The sequence below is a fragment of the Glossina fuscipes genome, unplaced genomic scaffold, assembly GCF_014805625.2.
Source record: "Glossina fuscipes isolate IAEA_lab_2018 unplaced genomic scaffold, Yale_Gfus_2 1, whole genome shotgun sequence".
NCBI lineage: Eukaryota > Metazoa > Arthropoda > Insecta > Diptera > Glossinidae > Glossina > Glossina fuscipes.
The window spans coordinates 18,071,456-18,091,368 of NW_023998415.1; the positions used below are offsets into that span (position 1 = coordinate 18,071,456).

The 19,913-nt window shown below is 32.9% G+C and overlaps 1 protein-coding gene across 4 annotated transcripts; it reads right to left on the reverse strand.

The window, feature by feature from the left end:
- Window positions 1–5,945: 5,945 nt before the first annotated feature.
- On the reverse strand, window positions 5,946–19,577 carry LOC119631604. Of its 4 annotated transcripts, XM_038023965.1 has the most exons (5): window positions 19,407–19,577; window positions 9,170–9,297; window positions 7,049–7,155; window positions 6,827–6,987; window positions 5,946–6,723 (listed from the first exon to the last, which is right to left on the reverse strand). In XM_038023965.1, exons 2-5 carry the CDS (start codon window positions 9,189–9,191, stop codon window positions 6,486–6,488), a joined length of 528 nt encoding a protein of 175 aa, XP_037879893.1. In that variant the 5' UTR covers window positions 9,192–9,297; window positions 19,407–19,577; the 3' UTR covers window positions 5,946–6,485. The 4 variants fall into 4 exon arrangements, with proteins under 4 accessions (XP_037879893.1, XP_037879895.1, XP_037879894.1 ...); XM_038023967.1 differs by lacking the exon at window positions 9,170–9,297; XM_038023966.1 differs by lacking the exon at window positions 9,170–9,297 and having other exon boundaries at window positions 18,981–19,577.
- Window positions 19,578–19,913: the final 336 nt, after the last annotated feature.

Genomic DNA, 19,913 nt, shown 5'->3' on the forward strand with positions numbered 1-19,913 from the left:
TTAAAAAAGAAAAAGAACTTGAGAATTTTTTTAATATATGTATATATATTAAAATTTTTCTTTTCACAATCTGCAAAACAAACTTTTTTTATCTATATATTGTTTGAAAAAGGAATTTTTTTCTTCTTGTGCACTGACGTTTTCTTGCTACAGTTGTATTTTACAGGTTTTATCTTGTTTTCGATTTTCTTTACAATTCGCTATATTTTTTTATTTATACATTTAATATTTTGTATAAGTTTTAATTCATAAATTTATCTATTAAATTGTTTATTATTAAATTATTTATACATTTCGTTTTTCGTTTGTTTTAAAAACAATAACAATGATGTCAAACCGAGGCTTCTGCTTGCAATTCAAGTTAGATAAAGAAAACGCTAAAATGTTGACATATAAGTGGTATTTACTTTGTTGCTGCTTATATCTTTCTGCAAAAAGGCGACGTGCAAAGGAAAGCGAATTCAAAAAAAATAATTACACATAATTTATGTGGAGACAGAGTCATCTAAACAAAAAATGTAAAAACTGAATAGTTCGGATCTACTGTTTATTTTGTCGTGGTCATTTTGTCCTATTAAAATGAACTTGCGCCGATTATAAGCGTATTTCGATAAATGCCATAGCGGATAATCACGTATCAAAAATGTAGCTTGCGCTGTTTTGTAAAAAACGGCTCAATACAGAGACGAAAGCTGTCCTCCAATTACGTTATTACCTCCCAGACGATGTTTGATAATTATTTTTGCATAACTAGATGTAAAGAAATCTTTAAACCAAAGATAATTTTTGGGCGTTTCTCTTAAAACTTTGATTAGAGCTACCTTTATACCACATAAACATGCAACTCTCTATCAAACTACAAATTGACATTTACCACATTTTGAACATTTGGACAACAAAGTAGGTCTTGCGTGGGTTACGGCTGGGACTGATTTGATACCCCGACACTTAGCGAATTGACTTAATCTTACGACTATTTTTGCCAGGTTTTTTTTCTTCCTGTCGTTCTTTGGAAATGTTATGCTTCTATTTTTAAACAGAACTGGAAATAATCCTGACATGCCCACTTACTTTTGTAACATACGATAATAAATAGAGTGAAGTGATTTGGTAAAAAACTATTAATTCATAAATTAAAAATTGAAACTACACGATACGGTTGTTATATATGTATTTCAAGGATTTTCAAATAGACATTTAGGGTAGAAATAAAAAGTCAGCAACTTGGCGACATACAATGTCACATGGTGTGGGAAACTACTAATCACATTACTTGTTTCGCTACAACCTAGTACAATTGTAAGGAACCGATTCATTTCACTTGTACTTTCAAGCAGTTCCCTTCGGCATTTTTAGTTTGATAAATTTTTTTTTTAGAAAATTTTTATATGTTTTTTTTTAACTCTGCTCAAATTTGAAGTGTTTAAGATTGTTTAAGATTTTTTATAAAGGTTTGCACTACGGCAATTACGAAAATGAAAAATAAATTCTATATAAAAGTGCAAGGAATTGTTGATTTTTGTTAACAGTAACGAGGAGGAGAATTAGCATTATAAAATTAATACATTTGTTATGGTTTTGCGGGTAATTTTACGATTCTAATTATGGATTTTGTTGAAAATATTGTTTAACTTGGTTTCTGTACGAAAAGATTGGTTTGAGGTAAACAGAAAGAACCGTCTTTTGACTACATTTTACACATAGTTGCTTAAAAAATAGGAACTAAATAGAATGAAACAAAAAAACTCTAAATAAAAACAATGCGTTTTTCTCATTTTATTCAATTTAAATCGATGGTTTTTACAAGATTTTGGAAGAAAACGCCCAATAAGAGTTCATTGATCTGCTAAGGATGGTAACTAAGTCCGTATTCATTACTTTCAAATCTTAGTTTTGCAACGGAAATAACAGTTCATACAATACGGAGAAAATAAGTAAAATAGCCCAAAAGAAGCAATTCGATTCATATGCTATACGCGCTTAAATAATTTATATATTTTAATTTAACTTTATTTATTTAATCAAACATAATAGCAACGTATTAAAACTAATCCGTAGACATTTTTAACGTCCTCAATAAAAGTAGATATTCAGTTTTGCATGTCGACCGTTTAGTCATCTTATATATTTAATCCAATACGCAATTCTTAACCAGTTCAACAAACGTGTTTATGAAATTTTAATTAAAATAATCTAAATAAACTTATTTTATTCACTTCTATTGAAAATAGTATAAGCGTAGGGTACGTATAAAAGTTTGGAGAAATGTAATATATGAAGAACATTTAAAATAATATGACACAATAATAGAAGTTGTAAAAGCAATTTCAAAATTTCAAATTAATCTTGACTTTTTGAAGAAGAATTATTTTAATTTATATATGTTGTGCACGTTTTTTGCTGAGAGTTTTCTAGCGGACACAATTCCAATTCCTTATGTTATCTAAAAATAAGCAAGTAAATTTTATTTTATATACACGTGCGTTGCATGTGCACTTCTACAAAGGTTTCGCCTTTCAAAGTTGATTTTTTTGAATATCTTACAGTAAATTGGTACAATTGGTTATTTAAGAAAAGCAGGAAGCCAATCTTTGGTCCGAATGTAACGGCTGTATCATTAATGCACAACACAGAAACTGGTGAGATGTGGTTCTATCGATAATATGGTATTCCACATAGTATGTAACTGCCCGTTCTGCTGCAAATTATGGCAGTTAATTTTAAGTTATATTTTTATTTTAATTGTTGCACGACGATGTCTCTCTCTCTCTCTCTCTCTCTCTCTCTCCCTCTTTCATAACTGTTCGCAGATATATGTTGTAAGCCGGGGTTGACGACACCGCATAGAAGTTCAGCGGATGCAAACAAAATGAAATATCCATTACTAGGCTAGAAAAATTTGTTGAAAAAGATTAGTACTACATTTATTTTTCAAAAACCTTCATTAAATCATTGATGATTTTCAAGGCCACTAGTGCCCTTTACTGGAGGAGTGTACGACCAAATGTAATCAACGCTTCACCATAAGCTGAAATTTTGGAAAAGTGTAGGTTCACATTTTTTCGAATCCGCGTGTACCTTAGAAGATGGTCTTAAAATTTCTGTATAGCAAGATTTGTTTATTTTCGACATACTTTATTTTTCTATTAGCGAGAAGGTGTAAATCAGGAGATTTTCCTGGATCAAGTTAAAAATTACTTATTGGGATACTTCTTAGGCGAATCATTTTCTAACACTTTAATAGCATAGGGCGTTTTCACTCCAAGCCAAGGGTAACAAACGTTTTGTTAAACAACATGGATATTGGACTTATACTTTTTTGCGTTACATTGTATTTTACGACTTAGATTCGTTAACAGTGGAAATCTTTGTTTGCTTTGCTTTTATTAAAACACATTTAATATCATCAATTTTATATTTATGTATGGTTTTAGCGACTTTATTAATCATTAAAAAAGCAGCGAACAGAATGTATGAAAATAGATTCACTTTTACTAATTAGTTAAGAAATATTCTAAAGTGAGGACTTTCCCGACATGACGATTCATGTGGACGAGAAAAAGTCAAGTTCGCCGCAGTTCCTCTAACGACAATATGACAATACGAAGCCTATATTTGCTTTTTCCAGAATGGTAAACGGAATATATAAACTGTTATATATGAAAGATGGATTTAATGTGAAGGATTATGAAGGCGTATGCGTCAGGTAATTTCTAAGGCAAAGGCAATAAATAAACGAATGTATTTATAAAATAGAAAAAAAAAATGTGCGAAGTTGATTGTGCCGTTATGCAGATATGCGTACAACATAATTTGTTCCAAAGGGGAGATCTTATAGAGAAATGGTAAAAATTGAGAAAATTATTTCATAAGTCGCAGGAAAACTCATACGTTATAGAAAAAAATTTACATTGGATTATGAGACATAAACGTACCATTAAACGTGAAAAATTTCAGTGCTAAATGATGTATGAAATGAAGCGAATTATATTAAAGTCAAAACCAAACTATTTATGTATGCCGCCATTAATACGTAACGCTTGTATATGGCATGAAAGCAAATTATATGTAGATAAGCTTGAGTATGATAGGGATACGTGCGTATACGCCTGTAGCTAATAATAAGAAAAAACAAAGGAACAATTCGTTGAATACCAATTTGTGATCGTCTTCTTATTTAAAATATTAGTTATGCTTGTAACATTCGAATAACTCTTTAGAAGATTGCAATTAATTCACAAGTGACAATGGCTTTGTAGGAACTCGTAAAAAATTACTACGACGACGTAAAGGCAAGTGTCTGCAAGTGACGATTACTGCTAGTACCTGGTAGAAGATTCCAACTGTGAGGTAGAAAATATTAGATAACGATGAACTTTAATACCTCGTAGAATGCTGTAACATAGAAGTAACTATTTGTAGACAACAACGAATTTGTACTACCTCTCCGAAAATCATAATTCAAACTGATCGATGTAATGAAGAAAAGAATTATATTTGAAAGTTCATTGTCACATGTGCAATAATGGAAGACATACTTTTAGCATATGCCTGCGTGGAAACGCTTATGGATAGCTGTATGTCCGCAAATATTTCTTTAATAAAAAGAAGACGAAAAAATAAACCGACCGAAAGACAAGAAGGCGTACGAGGAAGGGCCATAAAAGCGATAGACGTTTTCACAACCAGGTCGAATAGCTGCAAAATACGATTGTGCATCCATTGGCGGGACTTTTTTCCGATTACGAGCCCAATTATCTTCGTGTTTTAAAAGAAAACTCAATAATTTTCTTTCCACATCGAGTTCATTGGATGTTAATCAGAGTAATTTGTTTTTGCTTTACCTTGGACAACATTCGCATTCAATGTTACTCTCATGGAAAATATTACATGTTGCAACTCGTTCGGGATTGATGATTTTTATGCGCTATGTGAATGATGTTCCGAATTACTCCAATTAACTATTATTAGAGTAGTTGTTTTTTTTTTTTTTTTTTTTTTTTTTTTTTTTTTTTTTTTTTTTTTTTAATTTAGCCTTTCGGAAAAGTCGTACAATTTTGAAATATGCTAAACTACAATCAAAAAAAGATCCATCTCACCATTTTCGTAACGTACTTTTTCGTTGGAATTATCGCAAATTTAAAGATTGGCGACATATTTTTTTTTTGATAAAGGAAAGCAAGTTTAGTGCGAAGCATTTGAACACAAAAGAGAAGACGGGGAAAAAGTGTGTGGCAATCGTTATTTGATTATTGTCGAACTCGTCGTTAAGTGATTGCTCGTGGTTTTCTTTTTCTTTTAATATGTTTTTTATTCAAAAAATTGTAAACATTTCGGCTTTTATTAGTTCTGTGTTTTTGTTTTTGTACATTTCGTTATTAATTAAAAAACTACTAGATATGGCATTAACCTGTAATAAAAATGTAAGATAAAAAACGTACTCATTAAATTAAAGAGAAAATGAAAACAAAGTTTTATATTCGCCATGAGGCGAATTTCGGTATCCATCACTTTTAACATAAATTAATGACCAATTACTGTTTACGCTAACTCTGGATGTGTCGGTGGATTGATCGAAAACGTCTCCGGGTACTACCGCAACGCGATTACGCGGAATTATTGCCCAAAGCTCATTTCGCGTTTTGATGGGCGTTGTTTCGTTGATAGGAAAAAAAAAAGAACCAAAAGACGGCTATTGTTAAAGTAACTCACAATGTTGTTCACATAAACTTTTTAAATACATTGTGGAATTTCTTGATCAATGAATTCGAAAATGTTGCGGCTTATCTCCCTTTTTTTTAAAATTATTTGAAACGTAAAGTTTATGATGATATTTACGGCTACGAATTTCTTTCAAAGCTATTGAATATCCGTTGAGGTTCGAAATTTTTTTTTTTTCCCCAAGAAAAGCATGATGGTATGTAGATATTAAATATTTCGTTAAATTTTTGCCTTGAGCGAATCTTTTATACCCGCCACCTTTCCCATATAAAAGAGTATACAAATAATTACGAGCAGAATACTAATTTTTTTGCTTTTGCTGTGGCAGTGAGCTGCGTACGATTTTGCCAATTTTCAACACCAAGCTGTGTCCAACAACTTTTAATGTTTTTTTGCCAATTCGCAGCAGATATCTTAGTTATTGTGACGAGAACTTACAGGCAGACAGACGGACATATTCAAATTGATATAGAATTTTATGCCCCTTTTTTTTTTTTGCTGCTGCAGTTGAAATCCTTTCTCAGATAATGGATACATGAAATCAATATTTGAAAAAGAAATGAAATTTGTTATACGTAACATATAAAAACTGTAAATATTACAGTGCGTTATTTTAAACACTATTAACGATAGATGTTAATTAAAAAGAAAAAAAATTCTCCGAATATGTTGTAACGATTGCAATAAGTCGCATTAACGATCCTGATTGATTATTAAAAATGGTGCTAGAAAAGTTTATCGCTGTTAATAAAGAGTCGTCGATGTTAATCCAAGTCTCCCTGTATACCAAAACGAACGGTGACGCATAAATCGAAAATCAAAATGAGTGCAGTGACCAGAGATACCGAGGCGGTTGCTAACACCAAATCCAATCTCTGCATATTTGGATGCCAATAATTATATTCTTTCATTTGGGACCAGTTGCGGAACAGCAAACCAGAGGATATCACAAATAAAGTAACTGCGACAAACATCCATAAAGCATTGTGACGCCAGTTCAAGCTTAAATGTAACAAAAAATGAAATGAACATCTGTTTTTCAAGTATTCAACGCGTGTAACTGCAGCATAGCACACAGCATGGCACAAAAATGATGTGAACTCACATTTCACCAACTAGAACCATAATTAAATAAATTGCTGTATAAATTAAGAAACAGCCAAAGGTTAAGTAGCATATGGCGCAAACGCGTGGTGTTACGAAAGCCCGCAATTGCGAATGGGTGGCTGGTTCATCAATTAAGCCCACACAACAAATGATGAGGCACTACATTTTTCAAAATGAAATTTAAAATTGCTTTTGTTTACCACCTTTCTTATATACCCACCAGTTCTATAATCTTTAAGAAGGCCATCGTACATATAGCTTTTTTACTTGGGCCTTCGGCAGTATATGAAGTTTCCTCGGCTGGTGACATTTCGACGCGTGTTATTTCTAGAAGAAAATCCGTAATTAATTTCAAATTAGAAGTGATTCGAATCCATAAGACGAGGATGAAAAAACAAAGATTGCAACTTTATGTTAACAAGGTACGTTGACAATTAAAGAAATATATAACGCGACAATTTGTTTGTTTACCTTAACAAAATATTTTGTTTATTCAGTAATGCTTTCATATGAGTACAGAAAGGCTACTATCATTATGTGACCGTTTGCCACTTCCCTGGTAAAAGCATTACCTCATGACTCTAGAATTTCTGCAATGTTTGGATGAAAGATTGAATCAAGTAATTTTCACAGGCCCCTTTTAGGGGCCAGTCTTACACTATTAAGAGTGTTCTGTAGAGAATGAAGCGAATAGTAGTTAGACGGGAATATTTAAGCACACAATTTTAATTTAGGTCATAAAAGATATGCGTGATCTAGTCAAAAAGTTTCCCTGACCTTGGGCAGTACTTTTATTATTGCTTGCAAACTAATCTTACTTTTCTCACAATTGACCTTTCAAAGGACCGCGGAGTCTTTTTACATGATCAATGTGAATAAACTTTTCCCATATCTATCGTCAAAGTTTATTCACATTGATCATGTAAAAAGACTCCGCGGCCCTTTTCGCGGTTTAGAGCTTCTTTTTATAGTCTACTCTTTTCAAGTGATTGCAAACTATCATGTGGTTAATGTTTAGTGCCTTCGCTATTGTTCATATTGTTCATAAAAGATGCAAGGAAGTAATGGCTATTGTTGCATACTGCATTAAACAAAGTGAAGGGACACTTAGTTGTACACCTAATAAAAACAGTTTGACCCTAAGAAATAGTTGCATGCATGCGTTATATACTCTTCACTTTTCTTCACCAGAACGTGCCATTTTATATACGCATACACACACACACACGCACACAAGCACACACACACACACACACACACACAATAAGACATTGGGTCGACAGACGGCATGGAGAAGTAAACTATTACTTAACCCAGCTTCTGACTGGCCATGGCTGTTTCCGGAAATATCTACACAGATTCGGGCACGACAGTTCGCCTAACTGCCCGGTATGCGAGGATATAGAGGAGGACGCAGAACACGTAATGTCCTACTGCAGCAGGTTCGAGAATGGAAGGCCTCAAGTGCCACCTAACGAGATAACAAGCGCAATGGTTGGCAGTGCAGCAGCCTGGAACGCCGTAGACGCATTCGCCAGCAATACGCTCGTGGAGTTGCGACGATTGGAGAGACAACGGGTGGAGAGCAGAGGGAGTGGAAGCCGATAGTGCATTCCACTGAGGTCCCACCATCATGAGCGTGCTAGCGACAACCAGCCCCCGCGAAGTAATACCTAACGGTGGTCCCGCGGGGGAGAGTGGTAGACGAAGTGTGTGTGTGGGGGTAGTTTTTAGTACGTATGCACCAGGGATGGCGAATCGTGCATGCTGCTACTAAGACCCAGCAGTATCTTTCGAAGATTTTCTACCTCCAGCTCACAGAGCAAAACAAAAAAAAAAAAAAAGAAAAGAAACACACACACACACACACACACACATACATACATACATACATACATACATACATACAAAATCCACCGTAATCATCAGTGAAGGAAATGCTGTAACGTGGACTTTCATATCTATTTACTTGCCATTGGCTCACTCACTCTTAACGCAAATGTCAAATATTTGGCAGCGTTGGAATTTACGGGAATTCCACGGCATTCTTTTAAAATCTTTTAAACATTTTTTTTTTGCAAATAAAAAAAAACACTTAAGCCATTCTATGCCTAACCATTTTATTGGTGCATGAGAGAGAACTGACCTGCATTCACTATTTCACTACAAACGTAAAAGTTTTCTAGCGCAAGCAGCTCTGACCAGCAGTCTCTAGCATTGTCCTTATGTTGCCTTTACTGAAATCTTGCTGTAGCTTTTTATTCAAGTGTTTGTTTCTTTAATTGTCAAAATGTTTTATTGTTAATAAATTGTTGATTTTCATTAAGAAAAAAAGCAATACCTATGGAATTCAAAATATTCATTGTAAGTTGAGCTAAGATTGTGAAAAAGTTCTCCAAAATACTTAAAATTTTGCTTTAGTGGAAAAAATATTTTTATTCCGTATCTTAATGTTTTCGCTGTAGTTTCCTGTAACAATTAAACACATAATAAGATGCATTCATGCGTTTAAAATAAAAAAAAAAAAAAAAATTTTTTTTTTTAAATAATTTCTGAGTCAAGGTTATATCGAATAGTGCTTCATTATTTATATGAACATTGTTAATATCGCGATGCATATATGTACATATAGAGGTATGTGAAGCTAAGCTGTGATAATTAATTGCTTAATTTTGCATTCTATGCTAAACTACAATATAAAGTGTGTTAACACTAAAAGCACTACGGAACATTTCTATTAATAGCACATGGGGAGTTTGAGTATCAATTTTTTAGAGAAACCCATTTGTTGTAAAATGTGAGCAGATTTGATATCATTTGACATTATTTGGTTTGTGAATAAAGCACCTTTTCTCGAACGATCAATTTTAGTGCAATTGTCTATACGATTTAAAACAAAAATTCTGTATACGAAAATAAATTAATATTCGAAATGTCTCTGTTTCTTCGCATATTGTGGAATGGAACACATCCGCCATGCGCACAGAAAGTTACAAATGATTACATTTTACTTTTTTCACTTTTTTGACGTTTCACGCTTATTTATCATAAGGCAAACAAGACGGAATCTTTAAAACGATTTTGTACACTCCTTAAATGAAGATATATTATCTGCCTAAAAATAGATTCATTTCAAAATGAATATGGCAGACACCGCGATTACTGTTTTCTTAATAATACTAGCAATATGGGTATCAAATAAAAGAACTTGTAGAGCAAAATGCGAAAAACATAAGGGCGGATATGCGGGATTCGGCTCCCGCCGAATACAATTTTCTTACTTGTTTTCTATCTTTTCATGTTTTCAAGGCTATGTCTATTTCAAGCTGATAGATTAGGTGCAAACTAAATTGATAAAATTTGATGATGTCTCGCCGACTACCAAGCCTGCAGTAGCTAAGAATCGCAAATTTCGTTATACAAACAATTTTCCAAAATTCAAAGTTTTCACTACAGTGAGATAGATCGTCTTAAGTTTTTAGGAAGTTGGTCGTTGAATGGTCATTGCTTTTCGCATTCTTCTGGCAGACCGTCTTTTGGAACGGCTCATAAATCAACATTCTTTTTTTTGTTTGGATTATCGTTATATAAACAGAAGCGCGGTTAGGTTGTGGTGGGGGAGAGGTGTAGCAGGGCAGCGCATTTGTGCTTAAGCCTGCTAATATATGCTAGCGAGGTTTTGTAATATGTAATAGATCCTTGCCATACTAAAACAACTCTCAACGATACATTACACTACATACCACTGATTCAAACATATTACAGAGCATAAATTAATGGCTTGCGGTTTAGCGATTCGGATTACGGTAGAGCACATTTCCTCGTATCTGTTTCGAAGGACAGATAATATCACGCTTGCCGCAAATGACGTCCTTTTTGGCAAATAACTCGACATAGAAAAGAATTAAGTTCGTTAGATTCCAACAAAACAACTTGTATTGTTGCGTAATGTTCACAGATAACGATTTGAAAAAGACCGACCTTCAGTATCGTTAAACGTAATTTAACTTCACCCCTTACGCCTTCTCTTGAATTTGGGTAAAATAGAATATATTAGTTGCACTTATTTAATTCATTTTTATTATTAAAATTTAATGTCATGTTTATTGTTAAGCACCATATCTTTTAGTTCATTTAATACTTATTTTAATTAGTCATGAACTCTCGCACATATCGTTATTAAATTTGCTGTATTTGAGGTACACAAACAATTTTTATACATAAGTATTTCTTGTCCTATCTTAGATATGCCCATAGGTCGTAAATCGCGGGAGAATATTCGCCTTAAAAGTTTACTTATCTTTTAGTAATAGCTCGTCGTCACCGCACTTAGATGCCGATATCTTTCTTCTTGATTGTCTGTGCAAATAATTCTTTCATACCTTTTGCACTGCCTTTAAAGTCTCTTCGAAGAAAACCTTCCATAATAATAAAAAATGTATTCAACTGCGTCGAACTGTGCTAGATACACACTCCATAAATTTTTCCTAAACGAAGTCATTCTCATAATCTGCTTATTTATTATGCAAACAGTTTAATTTACGATATGATGGTACAGCATCAAGTTTCTAAGTAAATAAGTATTCAATGAGAATATTAGGTTGGAAAGTTATTATTATTGTTATTATTATTATTAATTTCGCCACAGAAATAAATTCTAAGACTAAACTCTTAAAAGCACTAGCATCTAAGGCTATCGGCTATCGGTTGGAAAGTTGAAAATGCCGAGATAGAGAATAATTCGAAAATAACTTAAATTATATAATTGCCCGAAGCACGCCAACTATATATATATAATAGCAAGCAGCAAATTTTTATGGTTTCCGGAAAACGTATTAAAAACAACAAAGAGTAAAATTTCACTTGCGTTGAGTCTGTTAATATAAACTATTTTTTTTTTTTTTTTTGTCCCGCTTAAAAATAAAATAAAATTGCACATATATACGATTTAATAGCGTTTATAGAAACCTACAGCCATAATATATATCGATTAACAATTGCCAGAGTTAAGGAGACAAGAGCTTTTTCTCTTTGAAAAATTCATTCATTAACATGATCTCCTTGAAGAGTGATAAAATCAGTTAAACGCTTTTAGTTTACATCTATTTTCCTGTAATATTTCTTTTAAGATTTGCAGGCAGGCAGTAATCATAGCCGTGGAAGGCGGCATCTCAAGAATAATGTGGTTATGGCAGCAATACAAGCTTTATTAACTCCTTCAATTTTTGCCATTGCTACCATCGATCGTTGGTACTTGTGTATATATATTCCAGTGTGAGTAGGTGCGGTAGACCCTTCCTTGCGAAACAACTCTCTTGTGCCCATATGGCTGTCCCCATCTCTTGCAATAGCACTTTTCGATTGCTGAGCATAATTTTTTAGATTTTTTCAATGTTTTTTAGGCACTGCCTTAGGTGTCCGTAATCCTTCGTTTAAAATCATCAAATTGTTAAGAATTTTTCTTTCCAATGGACAAGTATTGCCAAAAGTGGTTTTGAGCGGTTTTCCCTCGTGACAAGGCAACGCCTAATCAACAACTGAAAATCGCAATTTGTTTTATGAGAAAATTCGCAGATTAGAACGATTGAAATGACGTGAAAATTTGATAGGTATCGTTTAATGATTAATACTCTTCGAAAGTGTTAAGAATTTATTATAAGAGAGATGACATCTACGTGTTGTTTCCGGAAATGACCAATGTGTCATGTATATCGCGCGTTACTTTGATCTGATATATTTTCGGAATTGTCAAGCGTCGAGGAAGACTGAGGGAGAATTTTATAGATCGAAGTCATAATTTCGTAAAAAACCAAAATGAAAAGTGGTGTTTTGGTAAAAAATTTGGATGCGATAATAAATTTGCAACAACATTTTTTTTTCTAAATAATTGTAACTGGCAGATATACAGCCGACAGTGTTTTCTATGGAGAAATCAAAACCGTACCATCTGTTCGTGTAACGATCTCATCATTAGGTTGTCCAAATAGATAGATAGACACACAGACAGACAGACAGACAGACAGACAGACAGACATGTTACATTAAATGTACGTCTGTGTTGTTATAAAAGCATGCAATAACCTACATCATAGTCGTAATGATCGCCCTCACCCAGACTGCGGCAGCTCGCTATCTCTCATCCCACGTCCTTCTGACCATCGTTGTGTTGCACGTGCAGAAAACAATGTGCATCACTTGTTGATCAGTATCAAATTTTTGTTCCTTACTTATAAGCAACAGCAGATAAAATAATATAATTTCGATTTGTACTCTTCGAGACGATTCCACAAAACATGAAATGCACAAAAATGGAACAAATCGCTCACGCTTCACTTTTATCGTTTCTCTATTCATAGATTAATTTTTAGGATGTCAAAGATTTGGTCACAACCAAATGTAGTTTTACATTTGCTACGCACACTTGCTGTGCATTAGAATGACTTATATGTTCTAAAAACTAGCGATTTATTGCTAAAAACAAAAAAAAACACAAAAAAAATTTTTTTTGTACATTCATTGCATAGGCGGGGCTTTAGGTTCTGTTGACTTGATTTGCATAATTGACTAATTACTAAATAACTACGATGAACAACCATAAGTAATTGTTTTTCACGTACAAATGTAACTACATTACGTCTAGAAATCTACTTAAAATTTAGTTAACGGTTTTTTGTGGTTAATAAAATAATAAAAAAAAAAATAACAAAGGAAGAAAACTATTATACGGGTCTTCTTTAATAGGTCTCGCCACTAAGCTTCGTCTACAATAGCTCCGTTTTTCATCAACTATGCTCTCTGTTGAGGCGACGTTTCTTTTACATTCATTTATTTCTTTCTTTTAGTCATCAACATAGCCGATTATAGATTCAAACCTGTTTTTGTGCCGTCCTTTTTTGTGCGTTTATGCGACCCCTATTCACCGCATAAAAAAATACTTTATAATTGTGTTGTAACAAATAACTTTTTACAGCCAAACTCAGATCTGCGGTGAATAAAGATCGCATAAACGCACAAAAACAGGTTTAAGTGGTATTGCATGTTATATCAAGCTGATTTATCTAACAAAATCCACAATTGATTGTTGTTCGGTTTCGATTTTAGAACTAACTTTCTGCCAACTTTTACGCACAAAAGTTAAAGCCTTTGAATACCGTGGTCAAAAAGTCCTGATCGAGTCGTTGAAAAATCTGTTTAATTAATAGTTTGAATAATCACCAAAAGCTCTCTCTCTCTCTCTCTCTCTCTCGGTTAAACTTCTAATATTTTCCTCCATCGTTGCACTTGTACGTCCTATTCTTGCAGCTTCAAAATTTTCTTCATACGTTATGTGAATTGTTGTTCCAAAAGATCCTATTTATGAATATTTTTTGAAATCTGTCACAATAAATATGGTTTAGTTCATCAGTTTAGCTCAGAACATGGCATCGATGGAAACACATCTCATCGAATTTTTATAGAGTCACGATAAATAATTGCGTTCAACCTCAATCAGGTTTACAAATGATACTAAAATTTTCTCTTTTTTAAAGAAATTTCCGATCTTTGAAATATAGAATCAAAGTCGATTGAATTAACTCAGAATTTCATGTCGATCAAGACTACTTGGCATGTAATTATAGTGTAAAAATAACGTCATATCGTTGCATCAATTGTTTGAAGAAAAAAAAGAAGATTTGTTTTCGTAAAAAAGTAAAGCAAATATTTTTAAAACTGAGCGTTTAATTTCGTCTAGTTTCGCCATCCTGTTCGCAGCAACGGCCAGTTTCGATTTCTTCTAAAGACAAACAAAAAATACAAATTAATTATAGAAAATTGATGTACTGTCTAATGCTGACGTTGAAGTAAGGGAACGTTATAACGTCCGCGACAAAATACATAAAGTGAGAATAGTCACTGGTGTCCCGCTTAATCCTCGTCTAAATCATCAAACCAACCAAACTTGTATCCTCCCTTCGCATCAAAAATGTATGAATGTGAACAACAATATATTACATTTACATTTACATTTACATACACATTTACATTTCATTATAAATAAGTATTAACAATCCTCCGAGTCCTCTTTTCCGATAGTTCTCCGCACATTATGTAAGCAACAGCCCGTCGATCAACGGATTTGTTACTTTATATTACTAACTGTCCAAATGTGTGTTGAGTTTTCTTCGTTCGTTAATCATATTCGTTTCTTTTCCTAGCACTTATTGAATGCATTGTTCGTTTGACAAATGGCTGGTCTCAGGTGCTTCTTATCTTTTTATACCGACCGTCGAAAAATGGGAATACATTGTCATCTTATTAAAACATTTGCAACACCCAGTACAATATAAATTTGGTAGCATCTCTCTTTTCAAAAGCAAACAAAAGTACGTGTTCTCCTCATTAGTCGTATAATGTATGAAAATTTCCAAATTAATTCTATGCAAGTGATCGTGCAGTACGTTTTATAGTCATTATCATGCAAGTGGACATGAATTCTACATAAAATTTATTCAATACTTTGCCAGTTAAAGAAGGTCATTGTGAATAGATATTTAATAGATTTTTGTAATCATTTTGCGAAGAAATTCTTTAGACGTGCAAGGCAAAGAAAGAAAGTTGAAACCTTTGTAATTTCATTTCGCTTATGAATTCTCTTAATAGAAGAACTCACTTTAGATTTTCAAATTTTAATCAAAGCAAAGTACACACGATCGGTTTGTACGGGGGATTTTAAGGAAACTAATATACTCAGTAGCACAGCAAGAATTTCAATCAATACGGACAGAAGTCCATAGAAAGCTTAGCATTTAATAAATGTGATGAAAATACGTCATAGGTTAACGGTGAAAACTGCCATTGTAGACAACTAACATCGAGGCCTCTTAAAAGACTTGTAATTGGAGCTTAAGAAGCTATTCTAACTCTTAGAGTTTCAGAAGTCACAGATCAGTTTAACGAGACAAGCCATACCAACTCGCTACATTTTTGTGATGACGAATCGGGCTGAGTGTTAAGTTTCACGCGTTCGCTATCGTTAAGCTAAATCGGAAAACATGTTAGACGAAGCAAATAGAATTAAAAGTAAATATAAACTGACTATTGTTTCACTCGTTTAGTTTACATTCATATATGTATATAGATATTGAGATAGGGATAATTAAACTGAATATGTCTTGGACTACCAAGGCTTAAGCGATATTGGAGCGGGATCTTGTGGCAATTGCATATGATATATATGCTTTCGTTGATGGATCATCTGAAGATGCATCGACATAATCTAAAATCAGGCAGATTTGTTTTTTTTCTTTTTTTGTTTGTTTTCTTTCTTCTAAATAAAAAAAGGCGAAATTTCTCTGAATTTTTGGAAAAATTCAGAGTCAGTGTCGCATTGATGGGTGAGGCCGCAACAACAGACGATAGTGTGCAGCCAGAGAGAAACGTATTGTTTCGTTTTTCTGTTTTCGGTGCCCCTTTTGCCGCACAATTCTCTTAGAAAATGCATGTAATTGGAAACTTAAAAAAGTCGATCGGTATTTACTGCTGTACTGAAAAATTCTTTTGAACAGACAAGAGCATGGAGTTATGCAATTAACGATAATACTAAAAGTACTAATAATATGCGTTTGTGTATGTGTGTTATGTCGTAAAATGTATGACAATAAAACGACTTTCGTTATGCGTATAGATTTAAATATGAATATATGAGTGTCTGTCAGTATGTATGTATGTATGTATGTATGTATGTAAATACATATTCATGTGCCTATGACAATTTAAGATGACGCTTAATGTGCGCTTTCTGAGTTGAATACACTCTGAATGCATGTGGGTCTCTGACTTTAATGTACATCTTGGCTTTCAACTGCTAATTATACTATACGCTCTTTTAACGCAAAGTTAGTTACGTCTGTCAGAGTATGCATCGTTAGTTGAATTTTGAACGTTTACTATACGTTTATTATTATATTGACGGTGAGCAATACATTTAATGCCTATGCATAATTTAACTGCGTTGTTGTTAAACAGAGTCTATCATGTTTCCGTTGCATATGCTTAATAATGATCCCGAATATTATAATAATTCCTTGCTTTCAAATTTTATTTAACAATAGAGTCAATGGATATAGTAAAGGAATGCCAGAAAGGAGTGGCCAAATGGATAAAGAAGACATTGTATCATATTATATTCATAATCTTGATTGGAATATATTAACGGTGCCCATTTTTCTTTTGCAACGCATAGGAATCCGAATATGCTTGCGTATATTAGATGATAAAGAAGAGCACATCAAAATTCATTTACATATTGATTTTATGTATGCCGCTTATGCTCATATGCGCACTAAGATCTTACACGAATTAACTGAGATATTACTGTTACTGGACTGGGTTGGTATGGACAATATAACGTGAACACTGTGCAATATAATATCATGTTGTAGCATGTTGGCAGCACCGCCTGACCTGAGCACAACTGCATTGCTATGGGGAGCTTTGCAGCAAAAGATGAAGGCAAATTTCCATTTCCAATATCATGCCAGAAATTTGGCGGATATTCCGGTACAAAAACGTGGCAGCTTTCTCATTATTAAATTCTTATATCCCAATATTAAAAACCGAGTTTAATTTTGTACGCCAAGTTATGAAAATCATAATTGGGATTTTAAAAGATGGGCAGACCGACTTGGCCTAATTGTGACGTCGCTGTTTATTGTAATCAAGAGCGTGCAAACTTTATAGGCTCTTTGATGTTCATTCCTGTTATAATAGTTCCATTTGACGCTAAGGCGTATGTGAAAGGATTTTTAATAGTTTTCTAATGCACTCATATCTGCCTTGAAGTGAATGTTGACAGCTTTCAATATATCGATAACGATAGCAAGGTTGCTTTACAGCCGCAGATTCATATAGATCGGAAAAAATTGGCAACAAAGTCTTAGTTTAAGCAAATATCGTAAATTGCACTTTATTGTCCAGATCAGGGAAAGTAATGGTACGCCTACGTTACACGAATTTTGATGATCTACTTAGAAGTACGTATCACTGATCCTTGAAGGTTCATACATATATATAACTAAAAATAGATATGTGTGCATCTTTTTTTTTTGATTTGATTAATATACAAAGGCCATGTAAGAGTGCAAATGGTTTATATGTTAAACGAAATGTATATTCCTAACCCGGAGTTCTCATTGCAAAGTTTTGGGCAGATTGATCTTTCGTTTTATGTAAGAAGTTTTAGTTATCTTTAAGAGAAAAAAAAAAAAAAAAAAAAAAAAAAAACAAGAAAACATTAAAAATGTAAAAATGTATAAAAATTTTCGTGGAATTTTTGTCAAATTAATAAAAATAAAAAATCTTAAATAATAATATTTTTCTATTCTAGAGTGCTTGGGCTCTGTCGCATGTGTTGTAATTGCCTTGAACTAAATAAGAAGTTGGTACCTTGAGAGGGGTCTGACCTGACAACCTTCAGATAAAGGCAATTAGCCAGGCATTTAACTAAGCATTAACTACGTGGCTAACTAAGCAACTAAATTGTTGTTGCTATTCTAGTTAATATTTTGTTACAATTCTTATTGAGACAAGTGCATGCACGGAATGCAGGTTGCAACCTTAGTTTATAGAAAAGGGAGAAGAACGTATAGAAGAATGGAGTGAATGAAGTCATGAAATATTCAAGTGATTCATACAGTAACTGGTAGCAATTTATATTTAATATTGAATTTTTATTTTTTTTTTTTTATTTTCTAATTATATACAAAACTAACAGGGGGGTACCGACTATGCAAGCACAAATGGGAGGGAATAAAAAAAAAAAAAAAAAAAAACAGAATCGTTCAATAGTTAGTTTATATGAACAAGGCTTCTAAAACCGCACAGACGTTTGTTTTGTTTAACTTGTTTGTTTTATTTACACTTTTTTGTTTTGCTCTTTCTTACTACTTATTTCTATTTTGCTTTGCTATTTTTTTCCATTTTTTTATTTTACTATTTGACATGCCTGCAAGCTTTTCCTTTAACACGCAAAAGAAAAGATGAATTTTTCCTATCAGACATAAAACCGGTTTGAAATATATTTAAGGTGACGGTTAAAAGTATGTGTATAAATGTAAATAAAAATAAAGTATATATATATATATATATATATACGTTTTTTTTGTTATACAAACATGTTAAAATTTGTTAATTGATTGGTGGCACAATGGTGGCAACGGTGCTTGAAGTTAGCTTCCAATTATTTTGTTTAAATTATTTCACTTTTTGCACAAATTTTAAATATAGTTTCTCAGAGTTTTCATATAATTCTTTCTAATAATCGTTAAATATTTTTCCGTTAATTTTCAAACTCAACATAAAAAGTTTACAATTTCAAAAATGGCGAGTGAGGCGAGCGAACACGCCTGCCAAACAAGATGCAGTTTACGTTTGCAATAATTTTACGTTTCTTTTGCAATTAAGTTGGCATTTATTAACAGTCAATCAATTTACAGAATCCTATTTTGTGCTCCTATACTTGATATATGCTTCCGGCCAGGATTATGAAGTTTTTTTTTACTTAAAGTAAACAATAAATTAAAAAAATAAAAAAAACGCACACTGTCACTTCTATTATTATTTGCTGCGGCAAAATGTTATTTTTTTTGATTTTATTTAAAAAATATATACAAGCGTAAAAGCGCGACCGTTTATATAGTTTTGTCGCCAAAAATTTATCAATTTTATTAAAAAAAGCGCTACAGCGTTCACTCCATGAATTCAAAAATTATAATAATTTTAAGTAATTATTATTTTATATATATATATATATAATATAGATATACGACAAAGTAAATTTTATTCTCAGAAATTGCATTTTATTCTCAGCAAATTCAAAAAGCAAATGAAAGCCTGGGCTCTTTAACCATCAAATCGTATTCTGCTGAGAGTAAATATCTCCCCTCTGAGAGTAAAATTACTTTGCTATATGTGTTCTTATTAGGCTCGCTTTTGAATTTTGAGAGGAAAAAGCGACTATTTATATATTGCTCTTTATACTTATTGTTTGTTCCTCTCTTATAAACAAAATAGAATAACAGGAAAAAATAGATTGTAACACACATAGT